The sequence below is a fragment of the Aspergillus undulatus genome (genome assembly GCF_047715775.1).
Source record: "Aspergillus undulatus strain CBS 261.88 unplaced genomic scaffold BDV17scaffold_45, whole genome shotgun sequence".
Lineage (NCBI taxonomy): Eukaryota > Fungi > Ascomycota > Eurotiomycetes > Eurotiales > Aspergillaceae > Aspergillus > Aspergillus undulatus.
The window spans coordinates 196610-222588 of record NW_027396649.1 but is presented as its reverse complement, the minus strand read 5'-3'; the positions used below and the strand labels follow the sequence as shown (position 1 = coordinate 222588).

The 25979-nt window shown below is 52.1% G+C and overlaps 14 protein-coding genes across 14 annotated transcripts; 7 read left to right on the top strand and 7 right to left on the bottom strand.

Annotated features, from left to right (window-relative positions):
- Positions 1-498: 498 nt before the first annotated feature.
- BDV17DRAFT_160171 (NAD(P)/FAD-dependent oxidoreductase) lies at positions 499-2219 on the bottom strand. Its single transcript, XM_073754644.1, has 4 exons — positions 1853-2219; positions 1519-1808; positions 885-1467; positions 499-835 (listed from the first exon to the last, which is right to left on the bottom strand). Exons 1-4 carry the CDS (start codon positions 2097-2099, stop codon positions 570-572), a joined length of 1386 nt encoding a protein of 461 aa, XP_073613045.1. The 5' UTR covers positions 2100-2219; the 3' UTR covers positions 499-569.
- Positions 2220-2475: 256 nt separating this feature from the next.
- On the top strand, positions 2476-3195 carry BDV17DRAFT_283495 (putative 2-haloalkanoic acid dehalogenase; the record flags this gene model as incomplete). Its single annotated transcript, XM_073760367.1, has 1 exon — positions 2476-3195. The coding sequence occupies one exon, from the start codon at positions 2476-2478 to the stop codon at positions 3193-3195; it is 720 nt and encodes a 239-aa protein (XP_073613044.1).
- A 23-nt stretch (positions 3196-3218) lies between these two features.
- BDV17DRAFT_283494 (transcription factor domain-containing protein) lies at positions 3219-5833 on the bottom strand (the record flags this gene model as incomplete). Its single annotated transcript, XM_073760366.1, has 8 exons — positions 3219-3415; positions 3446-4224; positions 4277-4447; positions 4501-5122; positions 5166-5240; positions 5286-5533; positions 5579-5719; positions 5769-5833. 8 exons carry the CDS (start codon positions 5831-5833, stop codon positions 3219-3221), a joined length of 2298 nt encoding a protein of 765 aa, XP_073613043.1.
- A 532-nt stretch (positions 5834-6365) lies between these two features.
- Positions 6366-8109, top strand: BDV17DRAFT_160177 (P-loop containing nucleoside triphosphate hydrolase protein). The gene is made up of 4 exons (XM_073754645.1): positions 6366-6688; positions 6750-7011; positions 7064-7737; positions 7787-8109. The coding sequence occupies exons 1-4, from the start codon at positions 6431-6433 to the stop codon at positions 7976-7978; spliced, it is 1386 nt and encodes a 461-aa protein (XP_073613042.1). The 5' UTR covers positions 6366-6430; the 3' UTR covers positions 7979-8109.
- On the top strand, positions 7991-9542 carry BDV17DRAFT_160210 (carbon-nitrogen hydrolase). Its single transcript, XM_073754646.1, has one exon. The coding sequence runs from the start codon at positions 8205-8207 to the stop codon at positions 9288-9290; it is 1086 nt and encodes a 361-aa protein (XP_073613041.1). The 5' UTR covers positions 7991-8204; the 3' UTR covers positions 9291-9542.
- Positions 9543-9750: 208 nt separating this feature from the next.
- BDV17DRAFT_160122 (transcription factor domain-containing protein) lies at positions 9751-12402 on the top strand. The gene is made up of 2 exons (XM_073754642.1): positions 9751-11829; positions 11881-12402. The coding sequence occupies exons 1-2, from the start codon at positions 9939-9941 to the stop codon at positions 12165-12167; spliced, it is 2178 nt and encodes a 725-aa protein (XP_073613040.1). The 5' UTR covers positions 9751-9938; the 3' UTR covers positions 12168-12402.
- Positions 12225-13135, bottom strand: BDV17DRAFT_283490 (flavin reductase family protein; the record flags this gene model as incomplete). Its single annotated transcript, XM_073760365.1, has 2 exons — positions 12225-12728; positions 12779-13135. 2 exons carry the CDS (start codon positions 13133-13135, stop codon positions 12225-12227), a joined length of 861 nt encoding a protein of 286 aa, XP_073613039.1.
- A 245-nt stretch (positions 13136-13380) lies between these two features.
- BDV17DRAFT_283489 (Zn(II)2Cys6 transcription factor domain-containing protein) lies at positions 13381-14529 on the top strand (the record flags this gene model as incomplete). Its single annotated transcript, XM_073760364.1, has 3 exons — positions 13381-13662; positions 13703-14099; positions 14156-14529. The coding sequence occupies 3 exons, from the start codon at positions 13381-13383 to the stop codon at positions 14527-14529; spliced, it is 1053 nt and encodes a 350-aa protein (XP_073613038.1).
- Positions 14530-14767: 238 nt separating this feature from the next.
- On the top strand, positions 14768-15984 carry BDV17DRAFT_160126 (peroxidase family protein). Its single transcript, XM_073754643.1, has 3 exons — positions 14768-15113; positions 15164-15709; positions 15762-15984. The coding sequence occupies exons 1-3, from the start codon at positions 15005-15007 to the stop codon at positions 15866-15868; spliced, it is 762 nt and encodes a 253-aa protein (XP_073613037.1). The 5' UTR covers positions 14768-15004; the 3' UTR covers positions 15869-15984.
- Positions 15985-16843: 859 nt separating this feature from the next.
- BDV17DRAFT_270259 (uncharacterized protein) lies at positions 16844-18031 on the bottom strand. The gene is made up of 2 exons (XM_073758662.1): positions 17356-18031; positions 16844-17290 (listed from the first exon to the last, which is right to left on the bottom strand). Exons 1-2 carry the CDS (start codon positions 17995-17997, stop codon positions 16937-16939), a joined length of 996 nt encoding a protein of 331 aa, XP_073613036.1. The 5' UTR covers positions 17998-18031; the 3' UTR covers positions 16844-16936.
- Positions 18032-18302: 271 nt separating this feature from the next.
- Positions 18303-19622, top strand: BDV17DRAFT_160110 (uncharacterized protein). Its single transcript, XM_073754641.1, has 3 exons — positions 18303-18805; positions 18860-19164; positions 19215-19622. The coding sequence occupies exons 1-3, from the start codon at positions 18487-18489 to the stop codon at positions 19419-19421; spliced, it is 831 nt and encodes a 276-aa protein (XP_073613035.1). The 5' UTR covers positions 18303-18486; the 3' UTR covers positions 19422-19622.
- A 3-nt stretch (positions 19623-19625) lies between these two features.
- BDV17DRAFT_160034 (alpha/beta hydrolase) lies at positions 19626-21801 on the bottom strand. The gene is made up of 8 exons (XM_073754639.1): positions 21375-21801; positions 21211-21304; positions 21094-21151; positions 20959-21036; positions 20732-20912; positions 20597-20677; positions 20469-20541; positions 19626-20418 (listed from the first exon to the last, which is right to left on the bottom strand). The coding sequence occupies exons 1-8, from the start codon at positions 21673-21675 to the stop codon at positions 20259-20261; spliced, it is 1026 nt and encodes a 341-aa protein (XP_073613034.1). The 5' UTR covers positions 21676-21801; the 3' UTR covers positions 19626-20258.
- Positions 21256-24146, bottom strand: BDV17DRAFT_160065 (major facilitator superfamily domain-containing protein). The gene is made up of 4 exons (XM_073754640.1): positions 23596-24146; positions 22307-23543; positions 21375-22168; positions 21256-21304 (listed from the first exon to the last, which is right to left on the bottom strand). Exons 1-3 carry the CDS (start codon positions 23857-23859, stop codon positions 21816-21818), a joined length of 1854 nt encoding a protein of 617 aa, XP_073613033.1. The 5' UTR covers positions 23860-24146; the 3' UTR covers positions 21256-21304; positions 21375-21815.
- A 672-nt stretch (positions 24147-24818) lies between these two features.
- BDV17DRAFT_293817 (RNA recognition motif domain-containing protein) lies at positions 24819-25832 on the bottom strand (the record flags this gene model as incomplete). The annotated part of the gene is made up of 4 exons (XM_073762706.1): positions 24819-25014; positions 25077-25421; positions 25474-25720; positions 25784-25832. The coding sequence occupies 4 exons, from the start codon at positions 25830-25832 to the stop codon at positions 24819-24821; spliced, it is 837 nt and encodes a 278-aa protein (XP_073613032.1).
- Between the last annotated feature and the right edge of the window lie 147 nt (positions 25833-25979).

Here is a 25979-nt window from a genome sequence, read left to right as displayed (position 1 = left end):
GGAAGTGCTTGTCTGGGGAGCACAGAATCAACGCCGAGTTGGTCACATTTATGGCTTTGAGATAACTACCAAATCTTTATCTCATAGGCGGAGGCACTAACCCAGCGATGTCCATATCTCCTTGACGATGATCTATGAGATAGTCGCTCCAATGCGGAGAAGTTATCTTGGTTGGTAGACCGGACGTTAACCGGAAGATGTATCGATAGATATGGCAAGCTATGCACAGATACCGAGAGAAACGGGCCATCGAGAGAGGGGAAGGAAGAAAATATGACTCCTAACTGGACAGGATGAAGAGGGGTACTTCTCTAGCGTTCAAACTGGATGCTCCAAACGAGAGATTTCTTCCTTGCCTAGGCCCACGACTTATCGAGCCTCGTGCATAGCATTTCTGACTCGGATAAAGCACGCCCGCCTTTCTAACTGCTGGCAAACGGTGCTCCGCAAGATCGTTAGGTATCTGCAGTTTTAGGAGGAGGGACAACAGGGTTAGGGCTTTTTTGGGGGGAAAGAGGGCTGAAGTTAGAAATCTAAGCAATGCTTATAAAATTCATTGTCGGTGCTGCCTAGGTTGAGTAGCTAGAAGTATCTACACCTGAGAGTGCCAGAATAGTATTCCCCTTGTCGTCCAACCGCACCTGCGTGGTCTTGAAGATGCGCGGCACACCGGTATCCTCGAATTCAGCGCCCGTGAGAATCATCTGAGCAATTCCCTTGGCCGATAAAAATATCTGCGGCATGCCATGACCGTTGAACCCGGCGACGATAAGCTGCCCCGGCTTACCAGGAACGTGCCCGACATGGGGAAGAGAGTCTGTTGTGTATCCCATAACTATAGTCCGTCAGTACAGTTTCTATGCAGTGGCCGGGGAGATCCTTACTGCCCGTCCAAACCCGATCAGTATACGCGCCAGTTTTTCCCCATCCGTGGAAATACTTCTGCATATAGCCATTGAAGTGGTGTTTCGCCGGCTCAATAAGGCTCGCGTCGTCGGTGACATTATACCAGTTTTTCAGGTCCTGCACATAGACAGATCTGGCGCCGCCGATAATGATGCTTCCATCCGGCCGGGGAACCAGATACTCATAGATTCCTTCTTTGATACGGACTGTGTAGGATGAGTGGAGTGATGGAGTGAGTGGGTGTGGCGGATCTGGCGTCACGACACGACTGCAGATTCCTCGGACTGGGACGATTTTGCCCTCGTACTCTGGGGCAATGGCAGAGGTGTATGCGTTGGACGAGAAAACAATGTGCTTTGCTTGGATACATCCTCGCTCTGTTTGTACAGTCCAGCGCCCTTCTGAGTCTTGAGACTCGGATACACTCAGAACAGGAGTGTTTGTTTGCAAGTTGGCTCCTTTGGCGATGGCCTTCTTTAGTAGACCAACAATAAGCTTATACGGCCATAAACGACCAGCGCGATAGCTAAAACATCCCACAGCGTCTTTCACACCAGAAACCTAAAGAGAATTGTTAGTTCTTCGATCGCAGCTTGGGTTAAACACACTCACCCTCTCAGCCTCCTTGCCAGTGGTATACGCAGCGGTCTTTGTAGGCTCCGATCCCTTCGCAATCAGGGCATCATAGCCCGCCTGGAGCTTTAGAGTGTGCGTCTCGTCCAATTGCACATCATGGGCCTGGGAAACCACGAGATCGCAAGAGATCTTCTCACGCTCAACAACTGCTTGAATCGCTGGAATGTGCGCACACTCGAAAGCGGCGAGTTCCGCTGCAGCTTCGACTCCGTATCTCTGGGCGACTGTGCCGACGAAGTTATACACGTCCGGCTTCAGATGGCCACCTAGCTTCGGTTAGTATTAGCCATCATAGATTGTGAGCACCTACCATTTCGTCCTGTTGCACCGGAACAGACTTGCCGTGCTTCAAGGATGACTATAGAAGGTCGAGACGAAGGATCTGCTTGGTCAAGAAGGTGGTAGGCCGTCGAAGCTCCTGCGTAGCCTGCGCCAATAATCACAATGTCGCTTGTCGCGGGGAGAGCTTCGGTCGAGCGATGGCTGTCCAGGCTGTCGGGCTCAGTGCGCCAATAGGGGGTAATGCTGTTTGCGACCGGAAAAGGGTTCGAACTCATTGTTTATCGTAGTTCTGTGAGGCAACTGAGTACATATGGCATGCGCGCATTCGTTCACCTTTGGCGTGCGCTTTATACATGCGATAAGATAGAGACGGCGATCTGCTCTTGATAGTCAGCCCACTGGAGTTGGAGATGCAAATGCACGTTATCTGTAGACCGGAGCTTAAGCCACGTTTCCGGTGTAAGGCCCGGTATTATCTCTTGCGCTCCGGTGCGTGGCGATAGTTGGTTGACTCCAATGGTGGGGGTATCTTGCTGTCATGTCATCCTTGGCCGGGGGGACTTCCGGTCCAGATTCTCTTGCTCGCCGTCATATATCGAACCACAAACTCTACATTTTGGTATACATTCCACTTCTAAAGCGAAAAACACCATGACTGGGAAAAAACACGTTGTCTTCGACGTGGTGGGAACATGCGTTTCCTTCGATGCCTTCTTCAACGCCATCGACCGAACTATTGGAGACCGTCTGCGCGTCCACAATATCACGCCCCAATTCTTCGGATACAGCTGGATGACTGCAGCAGAACTCGAATTCACATTCCTATCTATATCGGAGCGACATCGACCCTACAAGCAGATTCTCGAAGCTGTCTTCTACCGAACACTCTGGATGGCCGGCGTCCAGAATCCGCGAGCTTTAGCAACTGATGCAGAGAGAGACGAGTGCATCAAAGGTTACTGGACTCTTCAACTTCGACCTGGCATCAAGGAGTGCTTTGGCAAGCTTCGGGCGCATGGATTCACAGTATGGTGTCTGACGACTGGAGATATGGCGCGGGTTCAGGGGTATTTCGAGCAAGGGAACGTTGAGATGCCTTCGGAAAACATCATCAGTTGCGACAGTCAGGGAGTGGCCAAGCCAGCACTCGCCACATACCGACCAGTATTTGAGCAGTTTGTTCCAGAGGACGACAAATGGTTTGCAGCTGCGCACATGTGGGATGTCTCGGCGGCTGTCAAGGTGGGATTCCGAGGGGCATACTGTACTGTTTATGAGCAAGACCCGTGTCTGGATATTTTCGATACCAAGATGGAGGTGATTGCAGACAGCTTGGTAGATATGGCAGAGAGAATCGTGAACGCCCCATGAAGAGATGTTTATAGTCCCAATACTCAATAGAATGGAGCAAGCGTCATCTCAAACTCACCATCAAACCTGTACCCGGGGATGGCCAGAAACTCCTGAAGAAGCCGAAGTTCAGACTGGGCGCTGCCAAGTGTAGTTGCGTCGTTGGCATAGGCAGAGCCTGGTAAGAGTTGACCATAGTCATAGTTCGATGTATTTGCGGGCGTTTCCACTTGGTAGGGTTCTGTTGAGTGTCTAGGCCAAGGGCTTATACCGCTGAACCTGGACTGTGGAGGACCGAAAGGTGATGCAGCCCACGGACTATTCTCATTCTCGGGTAGATAACTAACAGAGCTGGATTTCCATGTCGCCTCCCAATGCTTGAAGTGCTCATAGTCCGAGCCCCGACTTTGTGGATCTTTCTTCTGTGAAGGCAGCAGGCGGGCCAGGGCACGCTCAAGGGACTCTAGAAGTGCGACCTCTGACTGGGCAGAGTCCCCAGCAGCGGCCATCTCCCTGATCATATCTAGGCCGCCCCGTATCTGAGTACGAAAATTGGCTGTTTGATTTTCAATGGAATGCGCGATCAAAACCAGGAGCGACGCGCGACACGAGCTGTACTCGACATAAGATGCTCGGGCTAGGCCAGGGCCCTTGTCACGCAAGTCGTGGCACAGCTTCAATGCCTCTTGAGAAGCCTGTACGCAGCATACGACCAGCCCTTGGCGATCAGCTGTGTAGCCGCTAGTACCAGTTTCGGAGCTGTTAGCTGAAGTGGGTTTGGGTCTGTGGTTGTCGTTATCTTCGGGAGACGATGGCGCAGAGCGAGACGAAGCTCTGCTTAGAAGGAGCGGTCGGCCAATGAACATCCGAACTAGGCAGTGCTCAAGGTGAAGATGCGTTATCGCTCTCTGACTCTCTTGCGGGTGGGCTACGTTGTTGCGTACTTCATCTGGCAGCGTCTCCCACCAGGCATCCAGCTCCTTCTTTTCAGCCGTCAGGCGTGAGAGAATGGACGACCGCTCATGTTTTTCGCATGTACGAAGAATGAACCTATAACTGATGTTAGTACGGTATTGAATGGACCGAATCGCACTCCGCTTACAGGTCGTGGGAAAATCCCTCTAAACGCCTTGTCAGCAGGACAGAAGCCACCATATAAGGGACGGTGGAGGAGGAATCATCTCCCTCGATGGCCTCAATGACAGTCGGGAGTCGCGCATCAACATCAGATTGGTGTGTGGACAACGGGCGGCCGTGGAGGATGGAGATTTTTCTAACTTAGCAATCAGCCTGCTATCCTTTCCCGAGGGACGTTGGGATGAGTACCTCTCAAGTGTATATGCCGTCCACCATATCCGATTCCTTGTTTCTATCATTGTAGGGCTGAGCCCTGTGCCTTTATACTGTCGGTGCATGCCGTTCTGCATCCCCAGCCGATTGGTAAGAGTAATGTAGATATAACCCAAACCTGAAGCATCCACCGGGAGCGCATAGATTGCAAAAAGCAGACAGGCTTGGACGCTCTCCAGCGATGAAGCTTCAATTGTCTCTGGAAGCAATTGAATGGCCTGTTGATAGAACATGGCTCCAAGCGCGTCCTCGGAAAACTCAGTATTGGCGCTCGACGCTCTTTGTCTTGCGGAATCGAGATAGGCGTACTGCGTTGCGATGGCAAGCACGGTGAGGACGATGCTTACGACGGCTGCGCTTTTCCTGCTGAATTTGTTCGGATCGGCATACAGCGCACTCACTTGCTCCATCAGCCAGCTCTTGTCCACATAGAAATAGTATGTCTGCACGTGCTTGAAGAAGATGTTGACCAGGAAGTCGGCAACGTGACGCGGCGGGCAACAGGATATGGCCTCTGCAACACGACTAACACCGGGGCGTAACTGCTCAGCGCGCCAGTAATTGGAGACTTGTAGAGGCCTTTGGGGTTGCTGTAGTGCTTGTTAACTTCGGATATGGGTATAGAAGACCCAGGCATTAACAACTTACCATCCGGTCCTCGATATGCCTTTTTAATCGCATCGAAAAGTTCCAATAGGAGAACTCTCCCGAGAAGTCTGTCTGTTGTCAGTACCGGTCTTGCTCTATGAAAGTGTACGCACGCGTGGTTGTATCCTCCACCGGATCGATGGTGCAAACTTCCTCTTCAATGGGGTCCTCATCCATGGGCAGAGGAGTAGCGGGACGATCGGCGTCCTGCGCATGTTGGTCCAAAGCCCTGGACATTCGGCGCAGACTTTCCACGTCAAGGGCGATGCCCTCGAACTTGTGTTTCAAGATATTCTCCATGTACGTGGCTCTTTCTAGAAGCTCTGGGACGTTTAACTCTGGAACAGACTTGGTCGGAGAGCTGTCTGATGGTCAGCGATGCTCGAGAGAAGCCACCAGTGTTTACTTCATAGGAAATAGAAGATGATCAGTATCCCGAGTCTGCGATGATAGAGGCTTAAATTCGCAGTGACGACCAAGATGGACGCATCGTGTACAGGGGAAACCGCCTTCGCATCGCTCCTTCAGTCGTCGACACCGGTCACAGCTGCTTCTTCTTTAGTGCTTTTGTCGACAGACAAGGGAAGCGCACTTACGCACGAGCTGTTCGTCTCCTATCCTCGCGAGTCCTTCGTCGCTTTACGGCGGGATGCGAATCCATGTTTGTTTGTTGTTTGCGTGATTGAGAACAACTGAGTCAAAGGCACTTAACAAGGAAGTGCATGCGTCCTTGAAGGTTCAAAGAAGAGAGAGTTATTGCCACGCGAAGAGGCGATTATATATCGCATCATTATAGCCCAGAGGTAGCTTATCTGCCGCCCCGCCTCCACTCATCGTCTAGACTCTAGCGCCTTGGAGACCAGCAGAGAGTTCTCTATAGATATGAACTACAAAGCACGAGATCAAGCTTTCAATATTGTGCAGTTTGCGCCATCGCCATCGCATCACCAAGACTGGAATCAATCCATCAGCACAAATAGTTGGGTTCACCCCCTGCGTTGCTGATGGGCTGAAAGCAGCGCTCGTGAGATGCAAATCACAATGGATTCAAGACTCAACGAGGTTGCACAATGTTGCCCAGGGTGCACAAAGCCTGTGTTTTCAGCCTATTTACACTGGAGCCTGCAGTACAGTGCTGGTGCCTGGCTTGTCTTTCCGTTTCGTTGTGTCTTTGTCCTTTGAGGTTCACTGACATTTAAGAACCCTTCGCAAGTTGCACCTCGTCTTCTTCCATCATCAGCACGCCTTATCTTTCAATATGGAACAGTTTTACCTCGATAACATTGAACGGTACCAAACCCTCGTCGGGCGGTTCAAGCCACCACGCGTCAAGGAGCCAGCCAAGACTGATGTGCAGACAAATCCCAATGTGGTTGTGGCAACACGCATCCGCCCACTCTCGGCGGAGGAAACCAAATCTGGCCAGGTACCGGGTGTATTCCGTCGCGCAGGCGAGGATGGGACAGTAGACCTCTTTGAGCTGCGAAGGTTGGTGCGAGGGTTGCCTACCTTAAACGTGAGTCTCTGATCCTATACCTCCTCCGTGTTGAGCGCCAAGTTGACCATCACTTTATCAGCCCCACTGCTTTAGATCCGACAAGACATATCATCCCGATCAGACAACCGAAACTATCTATTATGATATAGTCAAGCCGCTTCTTCCCTGGGTGCTGCAAGGCCGCGTTGGGACGCTCTTCGCGTACGGACAGACAGGGTCTGGCAAAGCATTTACGGTCAGTGGTTTGGAGAGATTGATTGCAAGCTCAATCTTCGAAGGCGTACAAGCAACCCAGCGAGTCCGAATCTCCTTCATCGAGCTTGCGGGAAACTCCGGATACGGTAGTGCTCTTCCTCTGCTTGAGGTCTGGGACGTACGCTGACATGTTAATAGATCTGCTGAACAACCGCGCACCGTTCCAGATCCTCGAGGACGCTCATGGAGAGACACAACTGGCGGGCGCTTTGGAAGCACACGTCTCCAGTCCCGAACAGCTCTTGCAGTTGATCGAAAAGGCAGCCACATTCCGCCAGACAGCCCCGACGGCGAAGAACGATGGCTCTTCTCGCTCTCATGCCATCTGCAAGATCAGAATTGAAGATACCTCTTTAGCCAACCCGGACGGCGTTTTGTACATGATCGACCTCGCCGGCTCCGAGGCTGCGCGCGGCATTGCAGACCATTCGGCTGATCGCATGAAAGAGACACGCGAGGTCAATGTCAGTCTAGCGACGCTGAAAGATTGCATCCGCGCAATGTCTCTCATGGATCTTTCTTCGGGTGCCGCAAAGAAGGGAACAAAGACGTATATTCCGTACCGTCACAGTGCACTGACCAAAGTGCTGAAGCACCTTTTCGACCCAGATAGCAATCAAAATTGCAAAACAGTGATCCTCGCTTGCATTAGCCCGAGCTTCCTCGATGTGGGAGCAAGCAAGAACACGCTCCGCTACGCACAGATGCTGCGCGTGGCATTGCCCAAGACAAAGGCAAAGGCCACTCAATATGACCCTACGGTGCCGTCGACATGGAGCAACAAGGACGTCAAAAACTACATCAAGCTGCAGGCAAGTCAAGTCCAGTCTAATCTTGCTTCCACTCATTGACCGATTACAGTCCGGGTATCCCGCCATCACTTCATACGATCTTGCTCCGAAGGAATCAGGGGCCCAGCTTCTGCGCCTTCCAGTTGACGAGTTTGTCAAGCGCTGCCTCAATACCCCCGACGTGACCGAAGAACAAGCAAAAGCATTTCACGCGAAGCTCTGGGCGCTGCACGTCAAGTCGCAGCGCAACAACACTCCCTAGTCAAGGTGGACAATAGGGAAGCAGAGGCACTAGTGTATGACCTTTCTCCAACTTCTCTTTAGCTCTGAGGAGCGGCCGATAAGAGACGGCCAAGCAGTTATACTTATCTTAGACTAAGATTAGCCCATCGGCCCGCGAGGCCGTCAATGCATTTGGATTCTGAATAAAGTACCCTTGCCCCGCGTAGTGCTCTCGGTAGTCTGTACATCCAGATTCCAGCTTCATCATGTCGTCTCGTCAGATCACCTTTGCCGCCGCCCAACTGGGTCCCAATCAACTTAACGACTCGCGAGAGAGCGTGCTCTCCCGCATGCGTTCTCTGCTAGACAAGGCCGTTTCGCAGAGCCCTCCCGCGCAAGTCGTTGTCTTCACCGAGCTGGCCTTTACCACCTTCTTCCCCCGACATTTTATCCCTGACGACCGTGAGCTGAAGAGCTACTTCGAATTCGAGTCGCCCGACCATCCGATCGATCAATCTCCCAATGTGAAGCCCTTCTTCGATCACGTCAAGAAGCTCGGCATCGATGTTTATGTAGGATATGCCGAGGCATGGACAGAGGGCAAAACCCCAGAATACTACAACTCAGCAGTCTACTACTCTGGTCGCCTGAGAAAGGTACTAGCCAAGTACCGCAAAGTCCACCTACCAGGCGTATTCGAGCCCTTCCCCGAATCCGGCGCGACACAGCAACTCGAGAAGCGATACTTCAAGAACGGAAACCGCTTCGACGCATTTCGAGTCCCCGGTCTCGTAGAGGATACTATGAAGGCAACAACGCCAAATGCACCCGATCCGACAGACTGCCACGGTCGCGGAGATCCCGTATTCGGCATGCTCATCTGTAACGACCGTCGCTGGCCAGAAGGATGGCGCGCGTACGGCCTGCAAGGCACAGAGGTCGTGCTCTGCGGCTACAACACAACCGCCTACGCGCCTCAGCTCCTCGGAAGCGACTTATACGAAGCTAAGCCGCTAACTCGAGAAGAAGCAGAGCAAGAAGTCTTCTTCCACAACCGTCTCAGTCTAACGGCAAACAGCTACATGAACGCGTGTTTCAGCGTCAACGTGGCCAAAGCAGGCGAGGAAGACGGCCACCCCCTGATCGCGGGGACGTGCATCGTTGATCCGAAAGGGTACGTGATCGCCGAGGCGCAGACCAAGGAAGACGAGATTGTTTCGGCCACATTAGATCTGAGGAAATGTCGAGCGGGCAAGACCAAGACATTTGATCTGGGGAGGCACCGGCGGTTGGAAGCGTACGGGCTGTTGCTGCAGCGCGCGGGCGTGGAAGAACCGCCACTGTTGGCTTGAGAATTCACACTTGAAGCGGAATCTTCTCCGTGGCCAAGAACAACTTGACTGCTTAGAGTTAGAGGTTGTTTATGCTGTGGGTCGTCGGGATGCAGGACGGCGCTCAGTCAAGCCTTCATGTGGGAGCCGAGATTCGCCAGAGCTCTCTCGTCGTTATGCGACAACGGCGCGACTAATGGAAGATAGAAGTCAGAGTGCCGTGTGTCCATAAATTGCATACTATATATCACTGTTTATAGAAAGTGACAGCCGGGGTGTTGGTAACAGCGTGACTGAGGTAGAAAGTAGGGCTAGCATCGATGCATATATATATAGTCTGAATCATACTTCACGACCAGTCTCAACATCATACGATATCGCCAGATTTACACGGCCTGAAAGCTTTCTTTCTTTTTTCTTTTTTTTCTTCCTTCTTTTCGAGTCTCATATTTCTTTGTGATGTAGTTCCTAAGCAAACATACACAAGTTGGCCAACTGAAGTTGCCTATATCTATCTCTTGGCACGAGTTGGAGTAGTTGCAAAGCACCCCCCCCCCAACAAAGATAAGCGTGGATCCCGATACCTACCGCCTGACTGGCGACTGGACAGTTGGAGTTGGAATTGGAGTCGTCTCTCAGACTGCAACTCTTTTATCCTCGACTGCTATCATGACGGAGACTTACACTGCAGTCGAGCCTGTTCAAGGCCAATTCTCGGCCAGATCGCCGCGATCGCGGCGCAATCGTCCATGCGACTTTTGCCGCCATCGCAAAGTGGCCTGCAAGATAAGCACCCCAGGCTTGCCTTGTGAGCTGTGCCTGACCAAGCAGCATGCTTGTACCTTTGAAGAGGCTCCTCGCAAGCGGCGGCGGGCCCGTACTATTGCATCTCCTGTTCTAGTTGCAAATATGGATCCTCGTACAGTGCCCGACTATCCCATCTTTGGCCCAGATCTGCCAGCCCAAGAGCTCGGCACCGAAATGAATCTAGATCACGACTTCAAGGACAATTTTGATATATTTGGGTCTGTTCCGCCATCATCTCCTGCGGGCGCTGGGTTTCAGTTGCCACCGCAAGCCCCTGGTCGTAACAACAGCCCGCGGGACGGTATTCGAGCAACTGCAGCTACACCTCCAGCGACAACGCCGACATCTACATCAACGCAGCATCGGCGCTCCCAGACAGCACCCTCTCCAGCATGTTCCGGCAGCTCAAGACGTCGCTCGCCGTCTCCCCTGATGCGGTTCGTCGGCTCGTCGGGGGACCTAGATACCCATCTTCTTGCGCATCGCCGATATGATGCCCAGAACCTTTCAGTTTCTCGACATACACACATTACCTACCAGCGCCTACAAGATTTGGACAGAGCACTTGCCGCGTCGAAACCACCCCCGATGCTGGCGATGAGTCGAGACCCGTCGCTGTCCAGAGGGCACGAGATTGTGGATACTGGATTTGTACAAGACGCACAACAAGAGCTTGACCAGCTGCTGAGTGCTGACACCGTTGCAAGACTCTCTGTACTCTTTGCTCGATTCGTCCATCCCTACCTACCCATCATCAGCAAGAGGGCGCTCACTGCAGAGAGCGACTCCCTGTTCGACTCGCCCGCTTTACTGGCTGCAGTTGCCGCCACGGCAAGCCATTTTGTGGCTTACGATGACGTCCTGTGTCTCGAGGCGCCCGATCCTTTATCTGCGCGAAGGCTGTATCAGCTAAGCTGGCAATTGCTGCAGGAGGATTTGGCATCACCCCGGTTGTCCACCGTCCAAGTACTGATATTGCTTCTTCATCGCCACTTACCCGACGAACCCCCCTTGGAAGGCTCCATGGATTCTAATATCCGCGGTCTTCTTGTCTCATCATCATATGGCTTAGGATTACATCGCGAGCCTGAAAGCTGGGACACGCTTCCACCCGAGCAACGAAAGCTTCGCAAGTGCCTCTGGTGGGCCGCGTGGGTAACGGAAAAGTGGATGGCCTTTAGCGATGGCAGGCCAAGCCAGTACAACCGCGACGAATACAATGTCTTGCCGTTGGATGAAGCCGATATCAATGCACTCAGCGACTTATCTCCTGCACCGTCGCCATTTATTTACCTAAACAGTCTGACCTTTATCCTCGACGACGTGACTCGGTCATACTTCACCCTCGCAGCCTCCGAGCGCACATCGAGCTCTCTCGCGGTATCACTACAGCTCGCCAAAAGCCTGCGACTCCGGTTAAAGACTTGGTTCGATAGCTTACCCCTTCAATTACAGCCCCAGGGCCGGCGAGGTATGACCGATGTGAAGGATGTGGATGACTCGGAGCTCGACGCCAGCTTCTCGTTGAATCTAGCTTACATGACCACCCAGCTCGCCATCTACCGGGCGTTGATTCGCCCCATTTCGCTTGTCGCCTTGCATTGCTCGACGGGGCACGAAAGCTCGGTGTCGCTGGACATTGACTTGGACGCGGCGGAGGCCGTGGTCGAGGGTGCCATTTCCAACGCCAGGTCTCTCGTCTCGTCACTCACAAACATTACAACGGCCGAGTGGGATTCATTCTGGCCAGGGTGTAAGAACTCCCCTAGACCATATCCCGATCACACGCTTACTCAGAAAATAGGGTCGCGCCACAACTTTGCTTCTATTTCCACACTGCTCTTACACCTGTACCTGCTCACATCGCGCTTCCAAGCTTGGCCTGTGAGCTCCCCATCCAGTCAATCTGGCTCTGTCTTCCTCGCAAGCCAGTTTGAGAAACTTCAAGCCCTGATGCCAAAATGGCGACGGCATCTTCTCCTTGCCAGCCGCGGCGCTGGTGGACGCAAGGGACTCACCAATCTTGCCCTGCTACGACTTGATGCTCTCATGAACGAGTGGAAGGGTGAATCTTCCACGCCAGTCTCATAGATGAACAGTCTAAGAAGACTCGATGGTAAAAGGGAAAGGAAATTGATTGAAGCTGCTCTAGATTAGACTCTGAATGTTCTCATCCTCGCGCAACTCCCGAAACGCCCCAGGCCGTGGAATCTCAAATGCCGTGGGACAAGTGCCATACATGATCCCGCCAGCCCTAAAGACAGGATGCAACTTTGTCACGTCTGCCGTCGCTCTATCATCGGCAATCGCGTCACTCCATATATGAAACCTGATGACCTCAACAACTACAAGAGTCGACGTCCGTACCGAGGGGTCCCTTTTGCTGTAAAAGTCCTGCACCGAGTGAAGCTTGCACTCGACCGAATACGGCGATTCGGCGACGTGGGCGGGTTTGACCAGGTCGCTGGGCTTCTGAGTGAGCCCGGTCATCGGCCACTCCGAGACATTCCTGGGACTATTGACAGACGCGAAATTGGCAGCCTCAATCAGCCAGTCGCTGGTCATTGAGATGCACATTTCCTTTGTTGCGAGGAGGTTGGTGAGGGTATCGTTGGCGGTTCTGCTGGTGAACGAAATGGAATACATGGGGGGCTGTCAAGGACATTAGTTATAACTGAAATAGGAGTCGGAACAGATCGTACATCCACCGCCGCACACTGCCAGAACGAAAAGGGGGCGATATTGGCCGTCTTGCCATCGGCCGACACTGTACTGGCCAAGGCAATGGGACGCGGAACCGTGGCTGAGATGAGCAGCTTATAGTTCAGCCACTGCCCGCGCCCTTCCTCGTCCGGGTCAATTGTTGTAAACTCGTGCTTCTTCCAGTTATCATTAGATGCCCCGTCCCCTGGCTGCCATTTGGGATTGGGTGTTTTGGTGAGGTTCATCCCCTCATGCTGAAACGGCGGCCGGGATCGCTCGACGGTGCCGAAGTCGGCATGAGGGTTGCGCTTGATGGCGGCTTCGCGGTCATCGGCCTCGACGTGGTTTTGGGTCATCGTCATGATTGGCAATATAATAGAGAGAGAGAGCAGTCGATCATAACAAGTTAACAGCTCAGAATAACCTAGGCCCCGACGGTGAGATGGCAGCTGGCCGTCTCCAATTGCGTCACCGATAGCACAATATATGCATAAGGCTATGCTGAGTCACTATGCTCATCCGCTTACCCGGCATCCCCCCGAGCTCTCTTTTCTGTTCGTATTTCGTATTCTTTCCACTCTGTCTTGTCCCTGCAAGCCTCATGCCATCGCGTCGCCCTCACACCAAATCCCGCTCCGGCTGCCAGAGATGCAAGGAGAAGCACATCAAGTGCGATGAGGCCCAGCCAGCATGTAGCGCCTGCGTCAGATACAATGTGCCCTGTATCCCGAAGCTTCCGAGGCGTTCACGCCCTGCTCCAGGCAGCAGCGGCCAGTCCAGCCAAGTCGATTCGCCAGCACCATCACCATCGGTCGCATCTCCTAGATCTCGCTCATCCGTGACTATCTGGGAGTTTGAGCTCTTGCACCACTGGATCATCCGAGTATCGGAGTCCTTCGACATCAGCCCCGGGTTCCGTCAAGGAGGCCATCCGCCATGACTTTTTCATGCACATGGTTCTCGTGCTCTCTGCACTTCATTTGGCCCTCACCAAGGATCCATTATTCACTGAATCCCATCGCGCTTTCATTCTCGAGGGATGCTCCGGCGCGACGACTCGTTTCCGTGAAGAAGCTGAAAACACCAACGAGCTCAACTGCCACGCTGTCCAGGCCTTTCCCTCCCTCGTGACCATCTACGCTTTTTCTCTCGCGCAGCTTGACCGGGGCAGCATGAGCGAGGAGGCCGTCCTTGATGAGATGATTGGCATCATGGTCCTCGTCAAGGGACATGTTCTGGTCGAGAACACAACTCAGCGCCTCATTACCCTACAAGGCGACGACTGGGTCCAGAACGAAGATTTTATCGGCGACCAGGCTAGTTTGGTCTTTGACTCGGAGCTGACGACCGCTCTCGGCAATTTGCATCGTGGATAGACTCGTCCGGAGACAGCCTGGCCGTCAAAGCCAGTAACACAGAAGCTGTCCACGCGTTCATCAAAGTCCTCAAGCTGAACCTGCATCCGAACATGAAGCCCCTGGCGTTTCCCTGCGACGTGAAAAGTGATTACCTTGAGTTGCTGAGGCAGAGGAACCCGATGGCATTGGTGATCCTGGCTCACTATACGGTCATCCTGGGAAAGTGCAGTTCGCAGTGGTGGTGTTCGAACTGGGGGGTGCAACTGCTTTCTGTCATTGCGGCGATTCTGCCAGCGGCTTACCGAGAAGCCATCATCTGGCCGCTGCAGATGCTGAATCTAGGTAATGGGGCTGGGGTCGCTAGTCCCCGTGGCGGAGAGCGAGTTCAATGAGAGTATTCCAAATATCTTCACCACGTTCGGCCACTCCTTTTCTTTGTTTATTGATTTGAGGGCACCGGCGCAAGAGATCAGGGGCCAAACTCAAAAGCTGATCCATGCCAAGGCGCGCCTGAACTGTGGATAAACGTATGGGTATACAAGCAGCGTCTACTCAGTCCCGGCCTCAGCCCTTCTCTCGTTTCTTGCGCCTAAGCGTCTGTGCCCAGCGAATCCTGATGAAATCATTATAATCAAACTTACAATACTTCTCGGCGCGCCAAATGCATCTCTCTCCGTTGCGGCGTCGCCAGTCGGTGTGTGGTGCTCCGCTGTCCGCTCACGGCAACGAATACGCATATGCTCCGTGGCTGAGCTTGACTCTATACGCCAATGTCGATTATCTTCAAGAAACCACTGGATAAAAGCAAGGAATCCAGCAAGTTCAACATGAATAAACAGCAACGCAGTCTATACAATCTCCACAACCATGAAGCTCGCTTTTCTTCTCGAGACAGCCCTCTTTGGCCTCGCCGCCGCTTCCAGCTGCCCTTTCGGCCATGATCAACACAAGTGGCAGAAACCACGGCCAGAAGATAGTAAGTACATCAATTTTAACTATTTACAATCCATAACTAACCAAACTGAGGACGCCCCCCCTGCCCCGGCCTCAACGTCCTAGCAAACCACTGCTGGCTCCCCCGCAACGGCAAAGACATCGACCTGGCAACCCTCCGCACCGCCGTTTCAGGAGCCTACAACTATGAACGGCACTCCTTCGATGACGCCTTCCACCAGGCACTAGAATTCAACCTCTCGACGACAGGAAACAGCAGCACATTCCATCTTTCCGACCTCCGGTGGCATGATACCGTCGAGTTCGACGGGTCACTATCCCGCAATGACGCGTACTTTGGCGACAATATTCACTTTAATCCTGCTAGTTGGGCGACTGTAGCTGAAAGGTTGAATCTGTATGAGGCTGGCGAATGCGGAGAGGATAAATACGTTACCGTCGAGACTGCAGCCAAAGCCCGCGCCGCTCGCGTGGAAGATGCGAAGAAGATCAACCCCATGTTTAATAACTCTGTCAATGCTATGCAGGGTAGTCCTGGGACGACAGCGCTTTACCTGACGACATTGTGGGATGATGAGGCGGAGGCTGTGCCGAAGACTTGGGTTAAGTCTTTCTTTGGTGGGTTGTACCTGATAGTCAACTGTAGGGCACTGGTGCTAATGTTTCTTAGAAGATGAGCGAATTCCATATATCGAGGGGTATAAGCCTCCTCAAAAGCCGAGGAACGGGGCGGATATTCTGAATATGAATAAGAGAGTGTTGGCCGTCAAAGCATAAGGGAGAGCTAAAATTATTGTGCATTGATGGTGATCTGTATTGTTTCCATTCTAGTTCAATGTTCAACCGGTACAACTTTTGACGCTTTCTCAAACAAGGAATACATCATTATACTCAGACATGACTGTTTGAAAAGTTGCATCATTCTCGGGTTCCAAATCTTCATCCTATCCATCACTGCTTCACTTCTGACATCCGCAACCATCGGCATAGCAAAATCCGGTCTACATATTCAGGGTGTGGGAGCCAGCAGGGCTGCAGCACAGGCAGCCTGGCAAGCTCCATACGCGTTGTTGCAACCGACAATGGCAGGTGGTACTGCGGCTGCCAAAACATTGCCGAAAGTGAACCCAGCCGCAGCGTAGCAAGCCCCGACCACGGTCGAGCATCCGGCCTGGCATAGACTGTAGCCCATTGGGCTTGCGCATGCTCCGCTGGTGATTATAATGGGTGCCAACATGACGCAAATGCGAGAAGTCTTCATGGTGTTATTGTTTTACTGAGGTTTGTTTCGATATGGCGACATGAGTAGTTGACTATGGCTTATTATAAGACCATAGGAGAGGAGCAAAATAGCGTACCTGCTTTGCGAAAGTTGAGGTTGACAGAATGCCTTCTACTGTTTGATGATAGAAGACCGGAGATAGAGGAGTCAAGGGTCCGTAGAGTGAAAAGATATTCGGAACAGATAGGGGAAGCCATGACTTGAAAAGGACCAGGGTCATCACGTCGCGTCGCCCTCACCTGCCGTAGAACCAAGTCGGATTTCGAGCAGTGGCGTTTATCGTTGTCCAAGGTTTGAGGATACTATAAACTTTGCTCTATGATCTCGGTCTCTGGCCAGGGCATTCTAGCCAAACCAGAACCAGACCACTACAATGATCCATCGGCAATTGATGATAGAGGTCGAGTTGCACTTCCACGGGAGAATAACGTAGAATGTAATCGCTATTTGGTCATTATCGACGAGGGTACCAACTATCTTGCTCCCTCCAAAGTAGCCAATTGCACGACGAAGACATACTGATCCGACGTTAATGATAGGGCCTATAGCATACAATGAGACCCTCAAGGGGCAAGAACCGTCTCCTCAGGCCTAAGGCCAGACCATGTCCAACACGCATCCCATAGCCTCTTCTGGACTTCCGTGTCGTGACTCACTTGTGCCGGGGCATCGCTTTTCTGGCCGACGAGGTAACCACGCTTCCCAGCAAAGGCCGGGTCCAGACTGACTGCGGCGAGATCACGGCCCGAGTCTTGGTTGGTTCGTAATGCCGTGGTGAAATGCTTCAAGACGGGCATGAAGAACCCCACTACGGCGAAAAGACGCTGAGCGGACCTTTTCTGTTCTGATTGAGCTCGTGAGTTCACGAGGCCGCCTGGGTCCATTGCAGTTACTGTTATTTTGGACAGGTTGGGGTCCTACATGATCGGAGATTAGTGGTTTCAATGTCCCAGAGTGTATAGAGGATGTAATAACCATTAACCTTTTGCAGTCTGTCGTTCAGGTCTTCCGCAAAAAGAACGTTTGCAAGTTTGGCCATTCCGTACCTCTGGAACCCACGGTCATGAACAAGGTCCATTGGGTCTGGGTTTGGCTTGATGAACTCCTCGAAATCTTCCGGAATGAAAGGAACAAGCGAGGACAGAGGGTTGGGTCTCTCCGGATAGTGCGCAGTTGATCCAAGCATGACGATACGTCCTGCCTTGGTGTCCATACTGCCGAGTAGCTTCAACACAAGTAGGTAGTGAGACAGGTGGCTAACTTGGAAGGTAGCTTCAAGGCCATCAGAAGTAAACTTCTGCCCTGACTCAAGCGACCACGTGAAGGCATTGCAGATGATGGCTGATATGGGTGGTACACCTTTGGAGGATATCCGTGCCGCGAGGTTATCAGCAAAAGAGCGGACAGCGGACAGACTGCCAAGGTCAAGTTCTTCGATTTGCACGTCAGCTTTTGGGTGCTTTGAGAGCAGTTGAGTAAGCTTCGCTGTGTTGGGGTCCTTGTCGGGTGACGGATTCCGCACGGAAGCGATTAGGGTATATTGAGGATATTGGACTAGAAAGGACTCGACGAAGCCGAGGCCGAGAGACCCGTTAGCGCCAGTGATAACCACTGTCCCGGTCATGATGAGATAGGTCGATAATATGTTGTGAGCAGCTTATTGTCGACATGAACGCCATAGACCCGCTTATATACGTTTGCATTCATGAAACAGCTTTCCTAACTCCGGCGATTTGTAATATGTGGCAGAAGGATAAAGAAACTTTGCTGGATGGGGCAGTTGCTGTGCTTGGCTCAGCCAAAGCTTGCTTCTAGTTTCTTGAGCATTTTCAGCCTCTGGACGATCGGTTGTTCTTTGATCTCATCAGCTTGTCCCATCGGCCTTTGTGGATATGAATCGGATCCACACTCAGATCGAACCATCCCGGACTAGGAAGGCACACCTCTTGGCGAAAATAAGCGCTAAAACGGCGTGCGGTTTGATTTGTCGGTTCTTCAGCGTTGTCAGTTTTGTCAGGGGGCTTTGGTGGCGCTGCTCTGACTCCCAGTCCGACAACATCCTTCCTTGACTTCTCAACCTTCTGAACGATGTTGCAGCATAACGCTCTCTGCCATGGCGTCCCATGGCTTCCAGTTTGTTGTTAATTCCGCGCAATCAGCAACCAACACCAGTCCGCCGTCCTCTCAGCGGATCGCCCGGGCCCACGCCGCGCGCTCAGCACACGCAAGAGCAAGGCGCCAGCGAACGATAGAGTACCAGGCTCAGAAAGCCCGTAATGGACATCACAAGGAGCCGGGATGTACGCACAATGCCGAGTCATCATGTCCGCTCGTATCCGGACCCAACCGTCTGCTCACCTACCACCGAAGAGACCCATTCATGAGCTGCGTCAGAAAGCTGAAGCCGACTGAAGAAGTGCTATTTGACCACTGTACGTCAATATTTTCCAAATTTCAGTTGCTTGCATCTGACTGTGCTACCTCAGATGTGACCGTCATCGTACCCTTGATGCGCTGCAATGCATTCGACCCTGCCTTCTATCGACGCATGATGCTGGCCTGGATTCCATTCGCCCTTGCCCACCAGGGCATGGTAGAACTTCTTTTTCTTTCAGCTTCTCGCCACTTGATTGAATGTTATGAACCAAGACAGCAACATCGGCCTTACTCGCGGATGGCATTCCAATACAAAGCCGGAATTGCACAGTCGCTGCGTGAAGCAATCTCAGCCGAGACGCCTAATTTCAGCGATGCCACTATCATCAAAGCAATAATGATGGCTTACGATGAGGTGAGTGGTGTCTCAAGTTTCTTGCTATAGTCAGCACTAACCTTGCCCAGCTGTGGACCCGAGATGCCACAACCATGGAGCGCCACATTAACGGCGCTGTCCAAATGGTCACACTCAAAGGAGGTCTTCACACGCTTGGCCTCGACGGCTTCATCGAACGTCTGCTATTTAATCTCATAGCCAAAATAAACAAGGATGTAGGGCTCTCAATTACGGACCCGTGGGATCCACGCGTTACGAGTGTGGAATTGATGTAGTGGCTTGGTTTGACTATATAAGTGTCAACTATCCTCCCCTAGCTGTTGTACATATATTGCGCTCTCTCATAGATAATCTTTCGACGCTCCATCCTCAGTGCAGACATGGCGTGACCCGTTCTCATTTCATCTCTGGGCACCGGTTCGCTCATTCTAGGGAAGTCTTTATCCTTTTTTTTTTTTTTTTTTTTTTTTTTTTTTTTTTTTTTTTTTTTTTCAAGCGGTTGAGTCTAAAGACAAGTTCCAGTGACAGTAAAGCGGATTACTAGGGATTGTAAAGTGCAACGGTGCAGAATTCATTACATGTCCTGTATCCAAGCCACAAGCATTTTGGGCCATCAACGCATGGAAGTGATTTTATCCCCCCTTTTCCGAATGCCTGTTTCGTTTCAGTGCATTAAACTGTACTCAATAGCAGCGGGAAAAGGACTACCGCCAAGTACTCACTAACATGCCGAGAGTGCTGTAGGGAGTTTGCGGATGCTTTCAGTCGGTCTAGACATGAACAAAAAATCCATGGCTTAGCCAAACGAACCCCGGGCGGGCCACGCAGATCATAGCATTAAGCGCACATTGGAGCAGTCCTGGTCTTCATGCCCACGGTATTGACATTAGTGAGATTAGGGCAATCAAGGGGAAGTGACAATAGTTAATGGTTCTATGAATCTGTTCTTGTTGGTATCCTTGGGTCTTCTATTCGAATTGAATGTTGGCAAGGTGGACCGTGCTACCTATTGTTGAAACAATTCGAATTGTCCATTTGCTTTGAGGACTACTCTCTGTCTCTGTTCTGGGGCTCTCTGTAGAGCCCAGATCTTCATCGCCCTTGTGGCGGTATCAATGGCGCTTGTCAAATTTCGTAATCTTCGCCATATCCTTATCAAGAAAATTAACCCAGTCTACGATTGTATTGAAGTAGGTCATCGTGGCTTCAAGGTCCGGAAAGAGGTAAAACGCATGAGGAAGGCCGGGATATATTTTCGTCTTGACAGGAATCCTAGGCAACCGGTGAGTCAAGCTAGCAGAAGGAAAGGTAGGCGTGCCTACCCTGCTTGCTTCAGAGCCTCGCTGTAGGCGAGAGCTTCGTCGCGTCCTTGATCACGTCCTGCTACTTGTATCACTTCGGAATCTTAGCAACCCGTTCTTTTCTTGTCCAATTGGCGTAGGGCACTTACATGCCGGTGCCAGTCCCTTGTGGGATTCTGCAAGCAGTGGGCTCGCATAGGGGTGTGCCCCAGTCGTTGGGCAATATAGATCTGGTGCCACGATCAGCCACGCTCTTCACTATTTTCATCTTCAGGCGAGCCTACCCCAAAACCAATGGGCTGCCTCCGTCGTGATAATTGGCGCATCCTTATTCTGCTCCGGGCTGTGGTACTCGTACTTGTCTCTGGGAAAATGGGCCGGATGGCAGGTATCGGGGATATTCAACACCTGTCCTATCACCGCGCCAATTCCCTCATCCCTGTCCTTGAGGGCTATAGCGGCTGCCTGTAAAGGTAAGCGTGGGAGTTTCGACGTCAGTGATGATCCTCACAATGTTTCCTCCTGAACTGCTTCCCCCAACGATGATTCTGTTAGGGTCAATTCCTAGTGACTTGGCGTTTTCCCTACACTGCAAAGTCGTCAATTCAGCATGCAATGCAGGAGAGTGAATTTTATCCACACTAACCCATTGCAAAGCATCCTGGGAGTCATTGACAGCGTACGGGAATGGAAACTCAGGTGCTCTATCAGGTCTATTGGCCACAGCTTCCACAACAGACTAGACAAAACAAGCATGACTCACAAGCGGTAGTTGACGCTCACGACAACTGAGTTTGTTCTCTTTGCGACCAGGCGATTCATCGCTTCCTCCGTATTATGGTCTCCCAGAGCCCAACCTGTACCCCAGCAGTCAGCAATCCGCCCAGTACTAGTGGGCTGTAAAGTTAATGAAGAAGGGGGACTTACCTCCACCATGCGTAACAAGGAATAGCACTGCATCTGGGCCAGTACTCTCGTCCCTGTAAATCCTCAATTCCAGCTCCGCTCCGTCGCGAGCCCTGATCTCCTGATGACTTATAGCAACACCAGTGACCTCATGTTTCTCATACGGAAAATGTATTGGCATCTGCGACATCGTCTCGCGCATTGCCGGGATTGATAATTGTTTGCCTGCAAATGGGGTTTCGAGGTCTTTGTACTTGTCGAACTCCGGGTCGGGGGTGGCATAGTGCGCGTAGCGGAAGGGTGTTTCGTCAGTTGCACCCATGCTGTCGAGTGGCGTAGCTTATACGTGCGAACCATTACAGAAGACATTGAGCACTGACAAGGCTTTATACCTGAGACTCTGAATGATGTTAGGCATGATCTAACAACGTGAAGTGGCATCACGCCGGAACGAGAGCGCATTCATCTCGTACTCTGTTGAAGGTGCGACGCGTATTTGATCGTATACATGCGCTTGGGTCCTTCTCGGCTTCTATTCCTTCGTGCCAATCTGTGATTCCAGCCAATTGAATACATGATTTTACTGCAATGGCCCCAGCCAAGAGAGTTAAGATCGCATCCGTGTGGAGCCTGGGGCAACGGAAGATCTCGTATTGCGTATCTGCAAGGAGCACGGAACGCGATGCCTGGTCGCCTGGATCTCTTCGAAACATACATTTGCGCGCGAGCAGACCTCTGCAATCTGCCCAGTGAGGACGATATTTGTAGCAGTCCATAACAAATATCAGCAGTTGTCTCAATGTGTCGATAGATTGCTGGGGTTCAGTTAGCGGCATTATGCTACACACCAAAGGAGTGCCAACACACGACAAAAGGAAATTTCAGAAATAGATGATAGCCAAAAAAAAGGTCGTTATATTGTAGGAAGAAACGGAGAAACTATCTCTACCTACTATTCGTAACGCTGTCAATCTTTGCCTGCCTCTCCTTCCTCCACCGCGGTCCTTGGCGGATGACCACCCACAGTAGGGGAGTAGTCAAGAGCATAACAAGCGCGATGAAGGTGAAGCACCATCCACGACCCATTGCCTTGAGCATCGGATCGATAAGAGCAGTGGCACCGGCTCCCAGAAGGCACCGAACAAAGTTATTCGACGCCGTCGCAGCTGCCGCATTCATGGGATAGAAATCCACCAGCATGGTCCCAACGGTGTTGAACGACCCCGTGAGACATAACCCCATGAAGAACAGAATTGTCGTTGGTGCCGCAACGTGAACTCCAAAGTGTAAACACCAGCCGAATGCGATGATTGTGAAGGTACCGAGGGTCAGTAGGGGGAGCGCAACCTGCAGGCGCGCCTTTTCGATGGGGAAGTGAGTTAGATTTCTAGCGCGCGTCTCGTGCAAGGGTACATTCAAGCGCTTCGCGAGTCGGCGGTAATTGAAGTCTAACATCTTCCCTGTCGCAATTGATGCCACGGTAGCGCCCAGTCCAAAAGGAAGATAACATAGGCCAATCTGCAGATCGTCGAGGCCATAAAGGTCGCTGTAGATGGTGGTAATCGAGGCGCTCACATCGTAGAAACCGGCGAACAGAATGGCGTTAGCAAAGAGAATGATGCCGATGTCCTTCTGAAATACGATGGCAATGGTCCTGGTGGGATTGGGGAAGCGAAGTCTAGGCCGGTCAAGCTCCTCTGGCGGCGTCGTCGTTCGAGCTTTGAACCAACTGATCAAGGACATATTCCACTTCTGTGGTGGAATGGATCCATTTCCCACGATTGCTCTCGCGGTCTCTGGGAAAAATAGCACAAAGGGAACCATGAAGGCGCCGGCGAAGATTGTCAGAAACCAGAAAACAGATCGCCAGCCCAGGTACTGCGACAGAAGACCGCCGATGACAGGTCCCATGGCCGGTCCCAATAGGGATCCTGCAGTCACAAAGCCCATGTACGATCCTCTCTCGGCGGCGACGGCAATGTCAGACACAACGCCTGCAGACAACGCGATGGTCGCGCTACTTCCAGCGCTCTGCAGACATCGTAGAACAAACAGTGCAGCGAAACTATCCTGCAGGGCAAGACCAATATTGGCCGCAAGGTAGATCACGAAGCAGACTAGGTATGCAGGTCGTCGGCCAGCCTTGTCGGCAAAGTCGCCGACGAACATGGGCGCGAGGCCTTGGAAGATCTACACTACACTGTCAGCGCAAGGGTATATTGATTGTCTATAAAGATCCTACCATGTAACTAGTCAGTGTCAAATTGATCAAGGTAGTGGTGACACCCAGGTCGTCGGCAATGCTGTTCAACGCCGGGAAGTAGATCTGCGAGGAGACCGGGGAGAAGAAGCCCGCCCATGATGCCGCGAAGACTATGTACCGTTTCTGGGCTTTGGTGAAGATCGAGTACGGGGCTGGGTCTGTGGTATTGGTGGCAACAGCATCGAGAGGGCCTTCTTCAGGTGCTTTCTCGCCTTCTTGGGTAACAGGGGAGGCAGGGGCCATGGGTGCTTGCAGCTGCACTCATCGCACTGGTTATAGAAGACGAAAGAGAAGGAGCAGAATTGAGGAGAATTGGTGAATGGAGCGAGTGGGATCGGCACGCTTATCCGCAGGAATGATGTTGTCTGGGCCGTGAATGGCGGACTGTGATGGAGCAGGGCACAGCTAAGACCAAATAGCCGTGGATATCCGATGGGGACAGCCAATGAAGCCCTAACGTCGGTTATCAATCCTCGTTTAGTGCCCTGGTAAGGGCCCCGCCCATCGCGCTGCCCGGCCATTGGGCGCGTTGATAAGATTAAGTTGGCATCGCTGAACTATTACGGTTCTATCTATCTGACTACTGAGTGATTGAACTGGTCGGCATGACTTTTAGCTGCGCCATTTCCGACGTGATCCCGTAAAGAGTCGCCATTCGTGAGATGTCCGCTCGAATATGGCATGTCGGTAGAGAAGGCTGCGAAAATCTATATTGCTGCTACCAAGGAGTCTCAGGCGGTGCTCACACTTTTGAAGTCAGCTTGCGGCGGTGAAAAGATCCAGCGGCTCATCATCATCCGAATGGTATCCCAAGTCCCATGCCAGATGGTCTTGAAGTGACGTTTGACTTTGCCGACAAGGTCGGATTGCGCATCGGTATCAATCGGGCGGACCCAGTGCTAAGCGAAATGTACGGCCACTTCAAGCAATATCACACGAGCATCATCACATCGTTGGTGACTTGTATGCCGCGCCTCATGAGTCCCAGTTTGCGACCTGAGAAGTCGTAGCTGGCCTAAGCGGAACTCGACTCAGGAAACTCGGAGACGGAGAAGATCTCGTGCATTGTTGGGCCGAAGGAGAAAGTTGGTGTGAAAGCTATAAAGGATGACACCTGCGCTGGGCTAGTGGACCCAGGATTGTGCTCACGCTCAGGCTCTCGCGTTGGGATAATTGACGGCGAATTGTTCCTCCTTCCTCTATCACCCTTTGTTCTTCCAATCGCGATCAGCATATTCGAATGTCAGTTTGGTATCCCAAGGGCCAATTGTCCCATCCAGCGCCTGTACGGCGGCCGCAGCATCTGATGCACTGGCAAAATCGACATATGCGTAGTGAGGGAATTCTGGTGCACGTTTCCCCTGGTAATGAGGACATATCGTCTTGCTTATAGCTTCACTATAAATGTAGAAAGGCCAAAGTCAGCAGTGATTAGAGCTATCGCCATTGGCATAACCTACACTGCAAAGCCCTGGAAAAACTCCGCTAGTTTCTGGTTCATGAAGTACTGACTGGTCGGCTTGGGTAGTCCCAACACCTTCAGCCGACAGCGGCGCTTTGTGTACCCCTTGAAGTGTTGGGCAGCATCATTTCTTTCCCAGCGGTCGAACACGAACCCCGAGCTGTCTCGCTTATTGTCGCGTTGTTTGGGCGTGCAAGGCTTGATTTTCAGAGGGCGACGCATGAAATCGAGACCGGTGAGCTCATTCATCGCTCGGTCCGCCTCTTCTTTTGTCTCGAACTCGACGAAACAATAGGATGGGTTGCGGCCGGTAAAGGGGTCTATCGAGATGTCGAGTTTCGTACTAAACAACAATTAGTATATCCCGCCAACTGATAATCCGCCAGTGTGCGCACATCGTATAGCCGCCTCTTTCGAAGAAGCCTATCACATCCTGCTCCTTTGCAATGTATGGCATGTTCCCGACATATATCCGCCGCCCCTCCTCGAGTGCTATCGAAGTACCCTGCGGTGCCGAGGTTTCTCTGGCGGGTCGGTTGTCTGGTTCGGTCGACTGGCGCGGTTCTTGAAGCTGGGCAGGGGATTGCGAGGCGGGTGTACGCCAATTGGGTGACTCGAAGGCACGTCCGGACCATCGCTGGTCTGTTCAAAGAGCCTGTCAGTACCGGTAATGCGCCACATGACTTCATCAAAATGGTGACATACCCCGCGGTCGCCAGGACTGGCTGTGCGACGAGCGAGAGGCCTCAGCCATGATGCTGCTTGTCAAGTCACGATGTGAGCAAGCAGGTCTATATATGATTATTGAGAAATAAGCTGCAGGAAGCCGCGAACTGTCGTATGGATCAGTCAGGACGGATCTGCATCTCACATGACAAGGTCATATGAGCTGCGGAGGTGA